This window comes from Amorphotheca resinae (genome assembly GCF_003019875.1).
Source record: "Amorphotheca resinae ATCC 22711 unplaced genomic scaffold M430scaffold_14, whole genome shotgun sequence".
In the NCBI taxonomy this organism is placed as follows: domain Eukaryota; kingdom Fungi; phylum Ascomycota; class Leotiomycetes; order Helotiales; family Amorphothecaceae; genus Amorphotheca; species Amorphotheca resinae.
Window position 1 is genome coordinate 721,448 of NW_020194484.1, and position 18,411 is coordinate 739,858.

Consider the following 18,411-nt stretch of genomic DNA (forward strand, 5'->3'; position numbering starts at 1 on the left):
ATTGAACCCCAAGGGGAATTCAATGGCCCCTGATAGAGGCAGGAAGGAAGTTGGACACTGTGAGGTCTGTCATATATGACCGGGCCCTACCTCCAACCTCCTACACGACCTTCATCCCATCTTTCCCTCCGCTCTCGTCTTGAGTAGTAAAGTTTCTTTGCTTCCCGATACCTCCTCACCCAATCAGCCGCTTCCTTCTCCGTTGCCGTGCCGTCGCCTTCGAGAAAGCTTTCCTCCAGGGCCCGACAAACCATCTCTTGCTCTTGAACAGCCTGACCCAGCCTCTGATAAAGTGAAGACGGCGAGAAAGGAGCCAGCGCGCGGTCCATATCAGACTGTTTCTGCCGCCATTGTCTCTCAAGAGCATGTGTCGCCAGAAGCTGGGCCTGGACCGATGAGCGTAGATGGGAGAGACGTGGCTCGAGCTCGTTCAAATGCGCCGCAAGAGAGATATTCTCTTTCAGAGAAGCGTGTAGGGGTTCCTGCGACGCAGCAATTGAGGGGTGAGCCGTAGAAGTAGAGTGCGCAAGCGCAGATAGAAGTGCCGGTGTTGCTAGGACATCAGCAAGATCTTGTTTCCTACCGACCGATTGTGAGTGGATGGAAATCCCAGCGACCCCGGCAAAAGGGGGGGTAGGGTTACAGACGACTTATCTTCCAAGACCTTTGGTAGCCAGAGCTCCCCCGGATCGGGGATCTGCTGTGCATAAGCTACCTCACGTAGGGCCTGTTGCGAGGAGGACTGAGACGCTTCGGGCCCACCAGCACCATAAGTGCCGAGAGTTTCCTGCGGTGGCGGTGGGGGAGGAGAGGGCAAGGACTGATTCCCGGCAGGTGTGCTACGACGGCTGACCTCTTGACTGCTCGGTTTTGGCGGAGGGGCTGGAGGAGTATTGGGGTCAAAGGATTGGGGGGTTGGCGGTTGATAGGCGGGATACGCCGATGGGGGGGAGGACGACATTGGGTGGTGTCTGTTTCCGTAGATGTGCGCGAGCGTGTGGGTGATATTTGTGTATGTATGCCTGTGTATACGTCCTTGGATTGTGTTCGAGGGTCAAGTAAAGAGAATGGAAGACTTGGTTTGGGTGGTAAGGTAATGGTGGATGGAGGTACAGTGATACTGTAGTAGGCGGTACGGTTACGAGTGAGCAGGGTTACATGTATTTACGGGGTCCGGTAATAATTGCCTTGGATATACCGTATAGTAGTAGTACGGTACCGATAAATGCCTTATCTGATTGCTTGCCGTGGGGGAATACTCCGTAATGTAAGGTATAAATAACTCAGGATAAACGGTTAATTGACGATATGTGAACCTGATTATTTCCGACTTCCTACTTGTTCCTCGGTCTCCGTCTCTTTGATCAACACCGATCCTTGTCTCTGTCTCTTTGTGGAGTAAGACATATACCGACATATACCGACATGTTCCCCCCCCTTCAAGGCGCGGCAGTCTGTTCGAGGGTTTCTGCGTATGCGCCTCTCCTGCTGGCGGATGTGCCTGGCGAGTACAGGGAACAAGAACACGATGGATGCTCTGCTAGAAAAGGACCGATTTGGCTGTCTGGGCTCTGGGTTCTTGTCTTCCATGAGCGATGATACGCGGATAAGGGGGGGCACTGATAGCTCCATATGGTATGGATGTACCTTGGATGCACGCCGAGGTGGGTGTCTGGTGTGATGGAGGGACGAAGGGATGATACAATAGGAGACAATTCGTATACACAGACACTCTTGGTCTTTGACGTCGTAGTGCAGGAAGAGGCCGCAAAGACTCTTATAGATAGAGCAGAGTCAAGCAAAGCAAAGCGAAGCAAAGCAAAGCAAAGCAAAGCAAAGCAAAGCAAAGCAAAAGAGGGCAAAGACGAAGCAGGGCAGATCAGGACGAAACAGACAAGACCGAGCGTACTGTACCTCAATCTACATCCCTCCCCGCTGTCTGCACGTACGTCAAGAGGTAGACTGCAAGTATCGAGGAGGATGATTGCTGTGATTCTGTGATTTCTGCTATTCTGTGATTTAGCCGGCAAAAAGCAACGGGGCCAACCCACATTTACGACGGGCATCATCCCAAAGGACTGAGAGTAAGGCCGAGACGAATCACAGTGCTCCCGGTCCATCCTCAACCTCGTCAATCATCCTTCAGTTGTTCAATTCAACTCGACTCGACTCGATTAGACTCGACTTGGCTCAACTCAACTCTAAGTCAACTCAACTCAACTCCACCTCGTCTTGAAGCTTGACTCTACCTACCACTTCTTCCCCCTTTTGCTGTGGCCGCAACTCTTCTCTCCCTCCTCTCCTCCCCTCTCTCCTCTCCCCTCTCCCCGCCTCTTCTCAGCCTCTCGTCTCTCCGCCTCTCCTCCTCCTCCATTAGCCAAGATACCGCAGACAACATACAACTACAACTACAACATACAACATACACACTCCGAGACAAAACACCACCTCCCAACCTTCTTGTTCCCTACTACTGCCCCCATTGCCTACGGGTACTACACGCCCAGCAACAAACCGCGCATCCGGACCTTCTCTCTGGCCCTGATCCGCTCACATCTCTCTTCCTCTTCCTCGCCCTCCCTCCCTCCTTGAGGCCGATCAACTCACCAAGACCTCGTTGCGTCCCTGCATTGCTGTTCACCGCGTCGCATCCACCTCCGTCCTGCCTCCGTCCTCTCCCTGTTGGCCTCGAATCCCACGATGCATGAGCGTCTAACGTGCGACGACCTCCATACTGCTCCTCTCTTCGCGACGGGCGCGACACTGACGACCCTCCCGTGAAGAGTGTCGCCCCTCTTCCCTCCTGACATGCTTTATCAATTGTCCCCGATCTCATCTCTGCGACTGGATGGCATAACGGCCAAACGCCCGCCCATATGGATCCCCTCCACATCACCGAATTCGCCTCGGAGCGATACTTCAGCAAATTAAGACAATTGAATGAGAATGCTGAGAATGCTGCCAATGCCAGCAGTTCTACCGGCCCAGCGGTGGCCCCGAATGCCCCTCTGCCGCCCTCATCACAGCAACCGACTTTCACGCTTCCCTTAGGGAACCCGCGACAGCGACAAGTCGAGAATGAGACCATCCCTCTCCGTACTAGCGATCAGAAGAAGCGATCACTTGGGCACGACCTTACATCCTTACGGACTCAGCGACGTCCCAGCTTTAGCGGATCCTTTGGTAGTTTGCGTTCCAAAGTTTCCGTAATCCATAAGACACCGTCGATCGCGGAGCAACATGAGCAAGTCCTTGCAGAAGAGGATAGGCCCTCTCAGGCGTATGTTCCCTCCATCCCCCCACCTCTTGATATCTCTGATCAGTTCCCTAACGATGACAGTAGTCTAACCCTGGCCGACCTCTTTCTGGCCCTCCCTAACGAGCTCCAAGAACACATCATCGCTCCCCTTCCAATACATGACATACTGAGTTTACGATTGGTCTCGAAATCATTCCACGGCCTAGTGGCCCTCAACGAGTCTCCAATTGCACGGTATCATGTGGCACATAGTCTTCCACCATATGCGTTGCGGCTATATCCCGTACCGAACCGTACGGATATCAACCTTCATTATCTTTGCAGCATCTGGCATCGCCTTCATGTCTCGTCGAAATTATCGGCCATGATTGCCCGGCAAGCGGTCAAAGAGATCTTCCTCCGAACAACACCAGCACAGCTAAAGGAATTCGAACCACAACACCGACGTATGCGTCAACGGCTCATGCCTCTTGTCTTTACACTTTTTCATTTCTTCGAAACCTATCGAGACCTTCATGTTCGACATCTTCTTGCCAACGGCACTCCATTAAACCAGCAAGCATTCGTGTTAAACCCCATCGAGTGTCAAATCATGGCAATGTATGATGACCAAACTCTTCTTAAAGTCCACCAGGCTTGGACTCTCATAATATCTTCTTTCTCGCGGCGCCTGAGGCCGCCGTCCTATGCAGGCCGTATTGAACGTTCTATCAAGGGTTATCTCAAGGACCGACCCCCAGATGAGGTATATACTACTATTCTCATGATAGGAGGGTTGCGCCAGGCGCAACGGTTTTGGGAGACGAAGCGTTACAACATCCGGCGTGCAGCAGTGGATACTTGGTACAGTCTTGTCACCCGTAGTCCCGTCGAACCAACTCCGAAGTCGAAGATGTCATTGATAACACATCTGGGGCGGAAGAAGGCCACACCGGCACCCGAGGCAACCAGCGCAGAAGGAGCAGGCCATGATGCGACGAGCTGCAATGAATGGTTCTGCGTCAAGCCGACATGCCAAGCTGCTCGACGACGGCATTCGACCGATAACTTGGTCTTCCACAGTAGTCTTGCAGCTGGACCGCCGATGAGCCCCCTACCACGTGATCAACTGCAACTCCTCCTTCCAGATCTCCAACACCTGGCGAATATCTGGATCCACACGGCCGAGGCCTTGATCCTGGAGAGGAAGATTGTGGAGCGGCCACAGGACATCAAACGGAATACTCAGGTTCTCTTGGAATTAATCAGGGATGATGGGACGGACGGGATAGGCGAGTGGTCCTCGGGCAACCCTCGTACACAGCATATGGACGCGCAGGAGGCTTCCGGGGATGTATCGGACTAGTCGGCACCTAAGCATTTGGATGGCGTTTTTTTGAGCGGGGCTTTTTATATACGTAGGAAAGGGGGACGGTTCGGGGGTCATAGGCGTCTGGTTATAAGGGGAAAGGGGGCATTTATAGATATCAGATATACGTTCTCATGCGCACACACACACATGATGCACAAAATAAAATCTTTCAACGACAAACAATGAATAAATCCCTTCTTGTGAAAAAAAAACGTATACTGGTGGCATCTTGACTGCCCGGGGGGGGCTTATCCCCTGCTAGAAACTCCTCGATCATTACATTTGACTCAATCAATTAAGAAGAAAACTCCTGTAGACGCCGCCCACCCTGCTGCCCATATCAAGCGATTGTTCCCATTTTCAAAAAAGTGGTATCATTTATCCGGATTCGAATTGCTCAACGACGCCCTCCTATATTCCTGAGCAGCCGCTCCCTCATTTCCTGCTCGCCCGTCCCTGGATCAAAGGCATTGCCCAAGCCTGAGCTCGTGCCATAAACATTACTGCCTCCCGCTGGTGGCCGCGAGACCCCCCTGAGCAAATCGGTCGTCGTCCCCGTGTCAAATGCATTATTCAAGCCCGAGCTCGTGCTGCCGTACAAACTGTTGCTTCCGGATCTGCTGGAGGAGGAAGCGCCGAGGCCTACCCCGATGCCCTGCCCGTAGGCGCCGGTGTTCATGTTTACGCCCGCGTTACTGGAACTGCCGCCGTGTCCTAGGGACTCGAGGGTGGGGAGATCCACGTAGGGGTTGTCGGCGAAGTGATTATAGTGGTTTTGGTGAGATGGTTGGGTTTGAGTGTGCGCGCGAGAAAATGACGATGATGGCTGCGTGATTGAATGAGTGCTAGATGTTCTGTAGTTGTTCTCTGCTTGGGTATAGGTTGGAGATGGTTGTGCAATGCCATGTACACTAGCAGATCTGAAGTTATTGTTATCGGATTGGTTGAAGGATGGAGATGGTAGGGAGATGGTATGTGGACTGGAGGTCCTATAGCTGCTTTCAGTTTGGGAAAATTGAGGGGAAGCTTGCGCCATCGTATGGGTGCTGGTTGTTCTATAGCTATTGCTATTATTGCTGCTGTTGCTCAATTGAGGAGATGCCTGATGCGTGCTATAGAGCTGCGATGGTTGGTGAGAAGGATATTGCTGATTATAGGTTGATCCATGACTACGTTGGTTATAAAATCCTGTTGATGAAGACCTCGCCGACGTCCCTTGGGATACTTTTTGATCTTCACGCTGACTGCCTTGCTGGGACTTTTGCTGCTGCATCTGCTGTGCCGGCATCTGCTGTGATTGTGCTGGTACAGACGTTGTTGGTATCTGTTGCTGGAGGAGCTGCTGCTGCTGTTGTTGTGTAATTGAAGGCATGTGATTACGACCATTTTGTTGTGGAAGTTGCTGTGGGAGACCTGCAAATCTCTCATAATGTGCTTGAAGGCCCTCTGCAGGTGGCCGAGACACTGGGACGCTTTGCTGGGAGGAATTGGTTGTGGAATCGGGAAGTGTGCTAGGTGCTACAGGCGGAGTGGCGCTGCTCCCTACAGGGCCGGTCTGGTTTCGAGACGGGGGTTCATTTACACCGGGTGTCTTTGGCTTTCGCTGGCGCTGACGTTTGGCTGCAGGCCCAGCTGAGGTTGAGTTACCAACAGAAGCCCACTGTAGAGCATCCTTCGCTATATCCATCGACTCCTCATTAGAGGGGGGTAAAGCGCTGCTAATGGTTGGCGTTGATTGCATCTGCTCCGATGAAGGATTTGGAGGTGGGGGACCATTCTTAGGCTTTGTAGGCGGCCGTTTCCGCTTCATCCCGACTCCCAAAGGACCTTTAGCTGGGGCAAGATTGGGAGTCGTAGCATTGGCATCCGGCACATCATGCTGTCTGAAAGCCTCAAGAACAGCACGTTCTTCTGGGCTAAGCTCATCCATCGGGGCAGGAGTAACGTTTGAAGGCGGTTCTGCCTGAACCTTCTGCGAGTTGTTTTGCCACGATTGTTCTTGGTATGAGCCACCTTGTGGTTGTTTTGCCCCTCCTGTTTTGTCTCCTGTTGTCTGCATCGAAACAGGAGCATCTGACTGTGCACCTTTCCCAGATGCTCCTTGCATTTCAGGAGATTGGTGCGCTTGTTCCCCTGTTGACACTTGATTCTGAGAACCGACATCATTGTTACTAGATCCAGCAGGCTCAGTGGAGTTCTGAGGATCACTCTTGCCCTTGTTTCTTGACCCTTTTGGTCTGCCACGTCCTCTCTTGCTAGTAGATGTGGTAGCAGGTTGGCCTACTTCAGGCTGCTGCTTCATTGGTGTCGCTGGCCGTGCATTTTCGGATTGAGCATTCTGTGTAGGACCAATATTTGAAGTCTGTCCACCATCAGGAGTGGAGCTTGGAGCATGGGGATTGACTGCAGCGAGAGACTGTGGGAGCCCCCAAGCCGGTGCAGCAATCGCCTGGCCATATCCAAACCCATTCCTGGGATTCGGAGGTTCATTCACTGGTAGCGTGTTATCCCCTTTAGATGGTCGACCTCTGCCCTTCTTACCTGGGGGTTCTGGCACTCCGGGGGGGCCAGGGCTGGAAAGGTCAGGAAATATTTCTGCTAGCCAGCCGATGAATAATGCACCTGTCTCTCTTGTGTTTGCACTTTCTGGAAATATGCCATCCTCAGGAGGAGGGGCACCTGGGATTCCACCAAAGTAGGCGACTGCTTTGCAGATCTGGTCAACGACCGTAACGGGGTTGATGCTTCTTAGCAATGTCAAGAGGCGTGCTTGTTCGAACTTTGTCTCATCTGGAGCCAAGGGTCTTGCACGTTGCTTGTAATCTTCCCTGGGACCAGCAAAAGGGGATGCGCGACTGGCGGCGGGGTGTCCCTCATTCACACCCGCTCCGAGTCCCCTCCGCTTTGGGGGGACGTACTTCTCCTGCTGCGCAGCCTTGGCTCGTAATGCAGTATTCTCACTCGTCCTCCTCGCAGCTGCATCGCGCTCAGCGGCAGCATCTCTGCCTGGGACGTCGTTCTTCTTCCCTGGACTCATGCCCATATGCATGACGCCAAAATTGCCTTGCTTGTTGTCCGTCTTGCCCTTTAATTTGCTGGGGACAGGATTCCTCACTCTCCCGTCTTTATTTGGGCCCAATATGCCCTCAACTAACGGGTTGGCCGTCAGCTCTGCGAGCTCGACTGTGCCAAACCCGGCCGGCGACGCACTGGCCTGGCTATTGTTCTGTGGCGGTGGTCTCGAGGGAGCAGCAGATGGCGGGCGGTCTATGGTTTGGCCCGACGAGGGGCGGGAAGCTTGTGCCATCGGGTTTGGATCGAGGTTTGCGTTTTCGTTTTCGTTCAATATCCCCAGCGGCGTGTGCTGGGCATCGGTGGCCGCGTTTGGAGGCGGCGCGTTATCCACGAATTGGGTGAGCCGAAACTGCCCAAACGATGAACTGCTGGCCGTCACGATAGATGCGCGACCCCCAGAGGCTGTTGCCATAATCTTGGGCTGAGAGTCGGAGCTATCGCCATCCTAGGTGAACCTCGTTGTTATTTGAGTGTACAACTCTTGCGACGGTCAGCTCTCCCGCTTATTTAATCTGGGCAACCAACCAACCACAGGGAAATCAACGCTCGGGCTACGCACGAACAACTTGCATCTGCTCTGCCTGGATCAAACACTCGACGATTTATTTATATTTACATTCATATATGCAGACTTGGGCCGCTCGTATATACCTAGGCGCAGCCGCAAATGTGCAAGGGCGTATTGGCTGGTTTGTATCTACCTATGCTGCTTATCTTCATGAGTATACGGTACACACAAACATCTAACGAGCAAGGGAGGTTGCACAGTCATGGAACTTCGTAAGAGTGACAAGATCAGCCATTTTAGCTGGTCGACTACGTTAGCAGAATCAGGTCCCTCCTAACGCACTGGTATCATACATTGGCCACCGCTGTGATCCCTGAACAAGGTCAACTTTTGATAGCCCCCATGTTCCCCGTTGAGTACTCCTGTCCAACGAGCCCTGTCTTGTCCGATTCCTTCCCCGTCACCAATATACAGAGTCTAGATAGAGCGTTCTCAGTCTATGATCTCACGCTCCAGATATCCGGCGTCCATCCCTTTGCTCTCAGCTTCTTGCTTCTCGCCCCAGTGCTTCCTTTGATCGAGGTAGTAACCAGGAGGGTTTTTCCTGCATGTGCAAAAGCTTCGACCAGTTCTTGCGCTCGTCCTGTTTTGATGAAGATATCCAACAAATCGGAACCTTCCTCGGCAATAAGAGCAGACAGGTCCATACACTCCATGAGAAGGTCGCGGGATAAGATGGACCCTGCAAATCGTAAGGTGTGGACGTAAGCTAGTATGGTCTCAGGCAGGTATGCTTCTCTCAGAAGTCGGAACTGTTCTTCTTCTACATCGTGTGAGCAAGGTTCTGATAGCATGGGAACTGGTTATTTACCTTGCTGGCTTGTAAGCAACCAACCCTTTAGCAGTGGTTGTACTGAAACTCTAGTCGGTTGAATGGTTCTGGCCAGTTGTTGCTTCCAACCCTTCTGCCATTTCGGCGAAGATTGTCTGTGTCGAAAGGTTAGTAAGTGATTGTTTGGGGGGTTTTTGAACATACTCGTGCAGCAAATCGCCCATGCTAGTGACTGTCTCCATATTGTCCAAGGACTCAATAAGCGTCTCAAGCTCTCTGAAAGTCTTCGCCTCTGCAAGCAGATGCTTTCTCAGGAGCCTCTTTTGTTCGGCTGATCCATCCAGAACCTCGGTCAAGTCCTCATCCACGCCCTCCGACTCTAGATTGGCGAAGTCAACACTCACTCCCAGTATTGCTGGTGTTTTGCTCTTTGCGATATCCGAGCTAGATACCCTTGAGGCTAGCAAGCGAGCTGCTGTAAGATGCATGTGCTCTGACTAACGTTAGCAATGTCGTGGGCGCAGAGACGGCGGTGTCTACTCACTGAAGAATCGTAAGTAGAGCATAGTGCCAAAAACAAAAGTCTCGCTCCAGAGTCCATCAACAAGCAAATACCACTCCAAGCTTCTAATGAAGAGCATATCAACTCTCTCGACCTTGTCCGCGTCGTCACCGAAGAAATCCCTCCTGAGCTTCCGTCCCGGCCCACTAGGTCCCGGTACGTCTTCCAAAAGCTTGAAATTGCCAGTGGCGGGATATCCATCGTTATTATCCGGATGATCAGCAAAGAGATATCGAGACTGGAATTTAACGAATTCTTGTACATCTAGACCCAACTCTCTCATGAGTCTGATCTGTGTGATTCGCTGTTCAGGATCGGTTACATCGATAAGGTTTCTGCTGAGAGTGGCGTATCTTCTGTTTCCAGAAAGTTGCGAACAGTATAAAGGTATCAACTCCTCCTTACCAGCAAGTCGAAGAAAGCTAATGTAAGAAACGATGACGTTTTCGATGATAGTCTGACGGTACGCCCCTCCCAGGTCAACTCCAAGGCTCATAAAAACGAGCAGAATATGAGTGAGGACTCTCAGGCTATCGTGGTCATCTAGAGCAATGTATCTATTGATATCCTCATTTTCAGGTTGCTCCTTAGTTGCTGGGATCAGATTCGACGGCCCATTCGCATTAGCAAACTTCGAGAGAGCGAGCCCCTGCTGGTAGATGAATTTGTCAAATTGGTTGGCGATCAAGACTCCTTGTAGCATCTTCATCGGCTGGAAGGTCTCCGCGGATGTTCGACGATCTGTCTTTAAAGATTCGATAAGCCTCTCCCCGGCAGTCTTTGGGTCGCCATGAAATTGAACAGCATCAAAGATCCCAAATTGGCCGGCCACTGCGCGTTCGGGGTACAGTTTTTGAAGATAGTTGTCGAACTGTGACCTCAGTAAAGCGTTGTAGTGCACGAATACAAAGTCGTCCCATGACCTGCATACAGCTTCGACGCTTGAGATGTCACCGCTGAGGATCCCGAAGACTGCTCGCTCGTATTCATCCCCTCCGCCCTTACGAGCCAAAGCAAAGCACATTCGTCTCCAAAGAACACTGGATGCTGGGTTCCCGGTTTCGTCATCGTCGACGGGCTTCTCATCTGGAAGACCAGACATGCTGACTGCTCTCCAAACCTCGGTGCGCTCCATGCACCATTCCCTGATATCAGCAGCGCTTCGTCCCCGGCGCAGCATCTCGTAGCACCCTAACCAGATTGACCGTTCGAAATACTCATCTTGAGCCTCCAATTTTCGGTTCTGTCTGGTCATGGCATCTGGATCCAATTGGGTGATCAAGGGCTCTGTCTTGGAAGAATTCATATGTACCTTTTGCACTTCTGGTGACGCAGGATCAAGTGCTTGGGGCCAGACGTGGATTCTTTTTTGGTTCTTAATCGCCGCCTTCGTATGGAGCCATCCATGAGCGATGATATCCCCCCTCTCCGCATTTTGTTGCAGATCCTGAACTAAGACATCGATATCTTCTCCTGATTCTTCAGCCGTGTCCTTCAGCCATTGCAAGACAGTTTTGCGCTCAAGCGCAACTCCATCTTCCTCGAGGAAATTCTCCCACACCTCCCGCTCGGTGGAATATTGATGGAGTGCTTTATGTCGCGATAACGATTTATTAGCATTTTCAGCTGATCCAGGTGGTGGAAATCGAAGATGAACAAGTCGCCGCAAAAGGTCCCAGGTCTGGGCTTCTTGTTCCCATCGCTCAAGATCTTCCAAAGTTGTCTTTGGTTCTCCATAGGGCCTTTCATCTGAATCCTCTATCTCGATCTCATCATCGTCCTGTGCGATTTTGAACCCTCGCATTTTCTTCCTCCATCTTAGACCATCCCTCTTACGTCGCTCTGCGGCATGCTGCTCCCGTAAGCGTTCAAGAGTGTCCAAAGCAATGCCGTGGTATAAATCAATGAGATCGATGGTCATTTCGTGCTTCTCTTCTTTCGCCGTGGCCCTCAAAGGGTTGTACCCATCCAGGACTTCCGCAAATCTTTCGACCTCGCGCCCGACACGGTTTGCAGCTTCGCGAAGGGGATGTAGAATATCCTCGTGATCTTCCGAACCCTCGAGTTGGGCCCGGCTCTCGTCGTCTGGATTATTGGCATTAGCTGACGTTTCAAACGAGCCCGTAGAAGAAGAGCACTGCGGAAACCTTGACTAACCGGCTGCTTCATCATCGATATCTGAGGTCATTTCTGCCTCATCGTACGATGAGACTGGCTCTTCTGAAGCCTCTCGCTCCAAAGCCGTCTCGGACTGTGACTGCTACCATCAGAATCAGCAATCAGGTAAGAGGACAAGTATCTGCGACGCATACCCCAACAAATTGCCAGCTCGCCTCGTGGGAAATCTAGGGAGACCAAAACGTCAGCTCGTCCACAGGGGAACTGAGAAGAATCGTCTTACTAGGGGTGGACCATTGGTGCGAGGCACGAGCGCATTGTTTCGCGTCATGGGCGCCATCGCAGTAGAGAAGCTGCAAATGATATCCTAGAGCTTGTTGTAATCAGGATTGGAGTGAGCTTCGCGGTCGTTGAACCCTCAACATTGAGCTTTCGGGCAGCATCTGGATCTGGATATACTTTGTACAGGACCCAAAAGAATGCACGACTACGCGACAACAGGTACGGGGATGCCTTTGCTGCCTCAGGTGCCAACGCTACCTCGCTAAGCGAAGGCGGTAGCGCGTCAAACCCATATATAAAGACCTCGCCTCTCTCTTTGAAAGTCTCTTCTTTTTTCACATAATGTCATCGGCCATCTAATTAGAGTCTCGGAATAAGCCTCCTCTATGGAGTAACCATCATTGCTTGTTCAGGTCCATCGGATCTCTCTGCGCGCTCATGATCGCCAAGAGAAAACACTCTTCCTGTTCATGTCCCCTGACCTTAACCGGCTTGAGGGTGGGCAGTAAACTTGAAGGGTTACAAGATAGGTACCACATATAGGTATACATAGATGATCTCTACCTAGCTTACATAGATGATCTCTACCTAGCTGAGGAAATCTGGGATACATTAAGTAGAGTAAGAGGAGTCTGACTGGGAAATTTGCGCCCAGTGACGAGGAAGAAAAGGCTATGTACATGGATCTGGCAACATTGTGGATTTCCAGGTGATCTGTTGCCAGCTCACTTAGAGCCAACCTCTTCCGCCCTTTGCTTCATCTTCAGCCTCAGCAGATTCGGCTTCGGGCAACTTGCACTCTGTGCATCATCGCCAAATCTTTCGTAGAACCGGTTGCAACATTCGTACAAGGCATCAACCTGTGATCTGCACTTGGCTTCATTGTAAGAGTTCTTGGCTAGGCAGTCTAGAAAGTTGTCAGCTGTTTCCCAACCACATCTATCCGCATGCATGAGGGGAGGTGTGGTGGTCCTGACCCTGGATAGCACACTTGGGAGGGTCAGCGCCTGTTGCGTAGAGGGTTATGAGTGGACAAAGGAATAACATACTGCTCGAGAATGGCACGGCGGATCCGTTGATAAATCATCCTTTGGAGCCTGTATGAAAACGAATATGAATATAATATGAGCAATCTGGAGTTTTCTAGATGATGTAAAGAAGAGTATGAGCACACCATTTGTTTGGACGTTTCTTGAATCCCCTCTTGCCTAGAGTATCTTCCACCCTCTCCCTCTCTTTGAAAGAAAATGCCTTTGCGCGTGTGAGTCCCTCAATGCTCAAGCGGCAAGGCAAAGCAAAGCAAAGCAAAGCAAACAATGACCGTCCAATGTTGGGAAGGAGGACGGTGTTGCTTGCCACTATCAAGCCTCAGAATTCCAGAAAGCTCGCTTCGTTACCTTTTTACAGTAGCGCAGCGAGTGAATTACCTAGACGTCCCCCTCGCTGCCCTCCCCACTACAACTATAACTACAACCACAACCTCTCCCACCACCGATCTCTCCCAATCGCCTACAACTCCTCCGCACCCACAGTACCTGGTTGACTAGACTGTCGTAAGTTCAGCCTATATCCTCCCCTTCCCCTCTACCTTATCGGATGTCACTAAAACCCACAAGCCACTCCAGGACCCCGCAGCCCCAAAATGTCTGGTGACGAGAATGGCGGAAGCCCCGCCGGCGAGAAGCCTGAAGGCCAAGCCGTGTCCGAACATCTCAACATCAAAGTAACCGATAACAACAACGAAGTGTTCTTCAAAATCAAGCGCACCACGGCCCTGAAGAAGTTGATGGACGCTTTCTGCGAGAGACAGGGCAAGGCTCCCAACTCGGTCCGCTTCCTGTTCGATGGTAGTCGCGTCCAGGCTACCGACAGTCCAGATTCGGTGGGTGCATTTGCTTCTCATACGTCACATTTTGGGGCGTATCAACCTTGCTAGGTATCAGAGCTGACGTGATTCTCAATAGCTGGATATGCAGGATGGTGACACTCTCGAGGTCCACCAGGAGCAGATCGGTGGTGGCGCGAATTAAGTACAGGAATAACGACGACATGCGCAACCGTGGCAGACACTCTTGAGGGGATGGGACAAAGGAGAGGACCCAAGGGTGATGACGATTGGGATATACTATGGTCTGGGCAACTTTCGGAAGGGGTTCTCGTTTTCGGCGTGACGGCGTAGCTTGCTCCCACGGGACATGAGAGGCTTTGAGACTAGGCAGTCAGAGGCATCTTTTTTGCTCAAGAATCCAGACTACCTCTGCCATATTATCGCGCTCTTGTATGCCGAGGGCTTCCTTGTGAATGAATATGCTGCCCAGAAGATGGACTATAAGTTACCTTACGAATAATGCTTTTACTCAATAATCTGTAATAGGTGCTCACTATTTCCAAATCATCAAAGGCCCCTCACCCAGCAATTCCCAGTACGCCACCATACCAGTTACCCCCAAACGCCGCCGTATGCATTAAGGTATTACCAAACCGGGAAGCCCGTACGTGCCCTAAACTTCACACTCAACGTTGACGCCTAATCACTCCACACAGCGGCCTTAGCCTTCTCGGCCTCCTCCTTCGCTCTAGCGGCGGCCTCTTTCTCCAAATTCCTCCTCTTCATCTCCTTCTCCTTCACAGCCCTATCATACGCCCTCTGCTCCTCGGTTTTCTTAGGAGCCTTCAATCCCAATGCCCCTGCAATCATCCTCTTGGCCACCGCATCTGTCTTCTGTGGTCTCGCACCCGGTCGTTCGCTCCTCGCACTGGGACTCGCATCGGGGCTGTATCCATAAGGGTTTATGAAGCTCTCGTATTCGGAAGTCGAGGTCGAGGGAGAAATGGGCGTGGGAGGCGGGGCCGCCGGGTAGTCTTTGGATTGCTGCGGAGAGATGGGCCGGTCTGTGTCCTCCCCCGAGTCGGATTCCTCATCTTCCCAGGAGTCAGCGACGGCTTGCTGCTTCTTCTTGAAGGCGGATGATGATTTCGAGGGCTGCGGGTCTATAGACAGCTTGGCCAGGGATGATTCGAGTTCTGCGATTTGGAGTCAGAGAGAGGACGTAACTGGGGAGAGAAGAGTCCACGACGAACCTTGGGGCGCTGCGGACATGCTGAAGCAGATGAAAGAGAGTTGCAGCGGGTGTTAGAATCTTGCTCTCGGTCGCCCGAGAACAAAGGGGTATTGTATATAGTCGAATGGGTATTATTCGAATGATCAAGCGATGTCCCTTGGTACTCAAACCGCGAGGCCGGTGGTCCTGGACGAGTCGTATAGCAAGTTCTTATACTTGGACGCAATCGAAGACTCGCAGGAGTTCTCGAACTGTGCGGAGCTTCCACGCAGCCACTGTGGGGTTGACCACGTAGGCTAAATAGACGGCGATTGGGCCCATAGGCACAAACGGGCGGAGTGCCTGGGCAGGTAGCAGGTACTGGCGGTACGCTGCTTTTCCTTACATCACCCGCCCGGCAGAGATGAACCGCATGCGAGATCACGGGCGGACAGTCTGTTATAATTCCGCATGATGTTGTATCGTCCTCGTCCTCTTGACGCGCGCTCAAGTCCGAGCTGTCTCTGACTTGCCGGTGGGTGGAGCCAATGCTCTTCCTGTTAATATGCGGCTTAGGTAAGGGGAGGTAGAGCCTTTCGTGTTATTCCCTATCCGTATTGCCGGTTGCGGACTTTGGTACATATAACCTTATTTCTTCCTCCTCCAGCTCTGCTCGTAACTTGATTCTCTATATACAATCCCTCTGGCCGGCCAAGGTTCAGAGAAGGCACATTTCTATTTGCTATTGCACGTCCCTCTTGATTTCTAGGCAGTGAGCTGGGACTTCTTGCTTGGTTTCTTGAGTTTGCCAGCCATGATTCGGCAGCTGCGCGTGCGGGGTCGCTCTGCACCTCTGAAGCATATCCATGTATCATCTTTCAGTACTTCGGCTCGTCATTGTTCATATGAGGATACAATTGCAAACCTGAAAATTGGCGCTCATACCCGTGTTATTTTCCAAGGGTTCACCGGTAGGGATATGTATATGGCTAAGGCCTCCACTTCTTAGCACAACCGACTAACACAAGGCTTAGGGAGACAAGTGAGTCCTGCTATGGGAAGCCCGGTTCCTAGCATTGTATATTGACCCAACCCTCTTCAAAGGCTACAGCAAATGCAAAAGAATCGCTCGCGTGGGGAACCAACATAGTTGGCGGAGTGACACCTGGTAAAAATGGAGAGCATCTTGGCCTTCCCCTATTACCCACCGTTCGGGAAGTAAGTGGGCTCTATCCTGCGCCTAGGCTGCACGCTGACGCAGACCCCTTCTTCCAAGGCAATGGAGAAACTCAAACCAGATGCAACAGGGATCTATGTGGCGGCTCACCAAGCTCCTGGCGCCATCGAGGAAGCAATCGAGGCAGAAATTCCTCTCATCGTGGCGGTTGCTGAACATATCCCTGTTCATGATATGTTGAGGGTATGGCTCAAGATTAGCTCAATTGATTGGTAACTAAAAGCATTAGATACACTCAATGTTAAAAACCCAGTCGAAGTGTCGACTAGTCGGTGCCAATGCGCCCGGAATCATCTCTGCTATTGGCAAGTGTAGAATTGGGTTTCAACCACTCCCATGTTTTATGCCCGGCCGTGTAGGCATTGTTGCTAAATCAGGAACGCTCAGCTATGAATGTAAGTAAGCCGCATTGGAACTGATATAATGCAGCTTGCTAAAGTTACATACCTAGCTGTGGCATCGACAACAAGAGCCGGGCTAGGCCAAAGTTTATGCATCAGTGTGGGGGGTGACGTCTTGCCTGGTACTAACTTTGTGGACGGCCTGAAGGTCTTTGAGCACGATGATGATACCGAAGGAATCCTCTTGATAGGTGAGATTGGAGGGACAGCGGAGTTGGACGCTGCAGAATGGATCAAGGATTACAGGAAGCGCACACCCAATCCTAAGTATGCCCTTTCTTCAAAATTCGATGTCACAAATCTGACAACATTGGTCCAGACCCATCGCTGCACTCATTGGCGGTGTTCGTGCAGCTCCAGGTCGAATCATGGGTCATGCGGGCGCTTTCGTCCTGCCGGGAGAGCCCGATGCATTGACGAAGGTTAAGCACCTGGAAGATGCAGGTGTCACTATTGTTAACCACCCTGGAAAATTTGGGGAAGCGATGAAAGGCCTGTTAAGTAACTACAGACCAGGCAGTACTCGATCGGCTACTCCTGGAGCTTCGCAACGGCGAAGCATGCACACGATCAGTCGAAGAATTCGGCCAACAACAAGATCCCAGGCTCTAAGGCCTTCAACTATGGTACACAAGCGGAACTTATACATAAGAGAGAATCTCGCGCTTAATCTGCTTCGAGAAAGCAACATTAACGTATCAGAGTACTCAGGACAGGGCAACAAGCGACTTCTTGCTGTTGGCATTGACCGGAAAAACCTCTCACCCTGTATCATTGCTTCCCCGGCAAGTGACCCAGAGCAGCCTCATGTCGGAGCCAAGAAATTCCCTTTCGACTACAGAAAGGGTTTCGATCCAAGCAGCACGCAGGAAATAGCTGAGTATCTGCAGCTTGACCAATCCGCGAAAGAGTCCTTACTAAAGGTGATAAATGGTCTGGTTGATCTCTTCATGCAGAAGGAAGCTTTCCTGCTCGAGACCACGATCGTCGAGCAGGCGGGTGACGTCAAGGTTGTCGGGGCCCATTTTGGGTTCGACGACGCAGCCTTTCGAAGCACTAAACGCCAAGCAGATGTCCATGCTCTACGCCGTACTGAAGACGAAGATGCCCAAGAATTGGAGGCTGAAAAGGATGGGATTGTGTATATCAAGCTGGCAGGGGATGGAAACATTGGCACCCTGGTCAATGGGGCTGGACTAGCTATGAATACGGTGGACGCGTTAGCTGACGCGGGAGGGAAAGCGGCCAATTTCCTCGACACGGGTGGGAAGGCGACGAGCGAAACTGTCAAGAAGAGCTTCCAAGTGATCTTGCAAGATCCGCGAGTGAAGGTCATCTTTGTTAACATCTTCGGGGGGCTGACCCTAGGAGACATGATCGCGAACGGGGTCCTGCTCGCGTTCAAGGAGCTGGAGATGAGGCTGCCGGTGGTGGTGAGGATCCGTGGGACGAACGAGAAGGAAGGACAGAAGATTGTGGGTTTTCCCTTCCCCTTCCCCTTCCCCTTCCCCTTCCCCCGCCCCCCCTCTTTCCTCTTGCATCCCGCTCTCTCCCGTAGCCTGGGGAGGGATTGTTAGCATGGAATCCTCGTATGCGTATGCTGACCATTGGACGACGTAGATTGCGGAGAGTGGCCTCCCGTTGCACGCCTTTGATGACTTCGAGGAGGCGGCGGCGAAGGCGATTGAACTCGCCAACAGGTAGAAGAAGAGGTTGTAGGTAAGGTAAGGTATGTAGTAGAGTCG

The 18,411-nt window shown here is 51.8% G+C and overlaps 10 protein-coding genes across 10 annotated transcripts; 4 read left to right on the top strand and 6 right to left on the bottom strand.

Annotated features, from left to right (window-relative positions):
- Positions 1-86: 86 nt before the first annotated feature.
- M430DRAFT_110496 (hypothetical protein) lies at positions 87-961 on the bottom strand (the record flags this gene model as incomplete). Its single annotated transcript, XM_024861365.1, has 2 exons — positions 87-579; positions 648-961. 2 exons carry the CDS (start codon positions 959-961, stop codon positions 87-89), a joined length of 807 nt encoding a protein of 268 aa, XP_024716761.1.
- Positions 962-1,322: 361 nt separating this feature from the next.
- On the top strand, positions 1,323-2,131 carry M430DRAFT_37696 (hypothetical protein). The gene has a single exon (XM_024867169.1). The coding sequence runs from the start codon at positions 1,633-1,635 to the stop codon at positions 1,999-2,001; it is 369 nt and encodes a 122-aa protein (XP_024716762.1). The 5' UTR covers positions 1,323-1,632; the 3' UTR covers positions 2,002-2,131.
- A 367-nt stretch (positions 2,132-2,498) lies between these two features.
- M430DRAFT_192859 (hypothetical protein) lies at positions 2,499-4,806 on the top strand. Its single transcript, XM_024864045.1, has 2 exons — positions 2,499-3,280; positions 3,344-4,806. Exons 1-2 carry the CDS (start codon positions 2,877-2,879, stop codon positions 4,602-4,604), a joined length of 1,665 nt encoding a protein of 554 aa, XP_024716763.1. The 5' UTR covers positions 2,499-2,876; the 3' UTR covers positions 4,605-4,806.
- On the bottom strand, positions 4,801-8,125 carry M430DRAFT_45929 (hypothetical protein). Its single transcript, XM_024867805.1, has one exon. The coding sequence runs from the start codon at positions 8,095-8,097 to the stop codon at positions 5,008-5,010; it is 3,090 nt and encodes a 1,029-aa protein (XP_024716764.1). The 5' UTR covers positions 8,098-8,125; the 3' UTR covers positions 4,801-5,007.
- A 311-nt stretch (positions 8,126-8,436) lies between these two features.
- M430DRAFT_148271 (hypothetical protein) lies at positions 8,437-12,158 on the bottom strand. Its single transcript, XM_024863112.1, has 7 exons — positions 11,989-12,158; positions 11,900-11,932; positions 11,745-11,847; positions 9,570-11,672; positions 9,230-9,518; positions 9,065-9,180; positions 8,437-9,016 (listed from the first exon to the last, which is right to left on the bottom strand). The coding sequence occupies exons 1-7, from the start codon at positions 12,043-12,045 to the stop codon at positions 8,691-8,693; spliced, it is 3,027 nt and encodes a 1,008-aa protein (XP_024716765.1). The 5' UTR covers positions 12,046-12,158; the 3' UTR covers positions 8,437-8,690.
- Positions 12,159-12,324: 166 nt separating this feature from the next.
- M430DRAFT_193008 (hypothetical protein) lies at positions 12,325-13,106 on the bottom strand. Its single transcript, XM_024864047.1, has 3 exons — positions 13,037-13,106; positions 12,965-12,977; positions 12,325-12,894 (listed from the first exon to the last, which is right to left on the bottom strand). Exon 3 carries the CDS (start codon positions 12,667-12,669, stop codon positions 12,424-12,426), a length of 246 nt encoding a protein of 81 aa, XP_024716766.1. The 5' UTR covers positions 12,670-12,894; positions 12,965-12,977; positions 13,037-13,106; the 3' UTR covers positions 12,325-12,423.
- Positions 12,520-13,344, bottom strand: M430DRAFT_148274 (hypothetical protein). Its single transcript, XM_024863113.1, has 4 exons — positions 13,162-13,344; positions 13,037-13,084; positions 12,965-12,977; positions 12,520-12,894 (listed from the first exon to the last, which is right to left on the bottom strand). Exons 1-4 carry the CDS (start codon positions 13,162-13,164, stop codon positions 12,713-12,715), a joined length of 246 nt encoding a protein of 81 aa, XP_024716767.1. The 5' UTR covers positions 13,165-13,344; the 3' UTR covers positions 12,520-12,712.
- A 168-nt stretch (positions 13,345-13,512) lies between these two features.
- Positions 13,513-14,134, top strand: M430DRAFT_45932 (hypothetical protein). Its single transcript, XM_024867806.1, has 3 exons — positions 13,513-13,540; positions 13,604-13,869; positions 13,952-14,134. The coding sequence occupies exons 2-3, from the start codon at positions 13,630-13,632 to the stop codon at positions 14,015-14,017; spliced, it is 306 nt and encodes a 101-aa protein (XP_024716768.1). The 5' UTR covers positions 13,513-13,540; positions 13,604-13,629; the 3' UTR covers positions 14,018-14,134.
- Positions 14,135-14,387: 253 nt separating this feature from the next.
- Positions 14,388-15,263, bottom strand: M430DRAFT_37699 (hypothetical protein; the record flags this gene model as incomplete). Its single annotated transcript, XM_024867170.1, has 2 exons — positions 15,069-15,263; positions 14,388-15,011 (listed from the first exon to the last, which is right to left on the bottom strand). Coding segments are annotated over exons 1-2 (512 nt in total), but the record flags the coding sequence as incomplete, so codon positions are not given.
- Positions 15,264-15,842: 579 nt separating this feature from the next.
- M430DRAFT_23268 (hypothetical protein) lies at positions 15,843-18,370 on the top strand (the record flags this gene model as incomplete). The annotated part of the gene is made up of 8 exons (XM_024864864.1): positions 15,843-15,999; positions 16,063-16,070; positions 16,133-16,246; positions 16,305-16,448; positions 16,495-16,660; positions 16,717-16,933; positions 16,986-18,141; positions 18,287-18,370. The coding sequence occupies 8 exons, from the start codon at positions 15,843-15,845 to the stop codon at positions 18,368-18,370; spliced, it is 2,046 nt and encodes a 681-aa protein (XP_024716770.1).
- Positions 18,371-18,411: the final 41 nt, after the last annotated feature.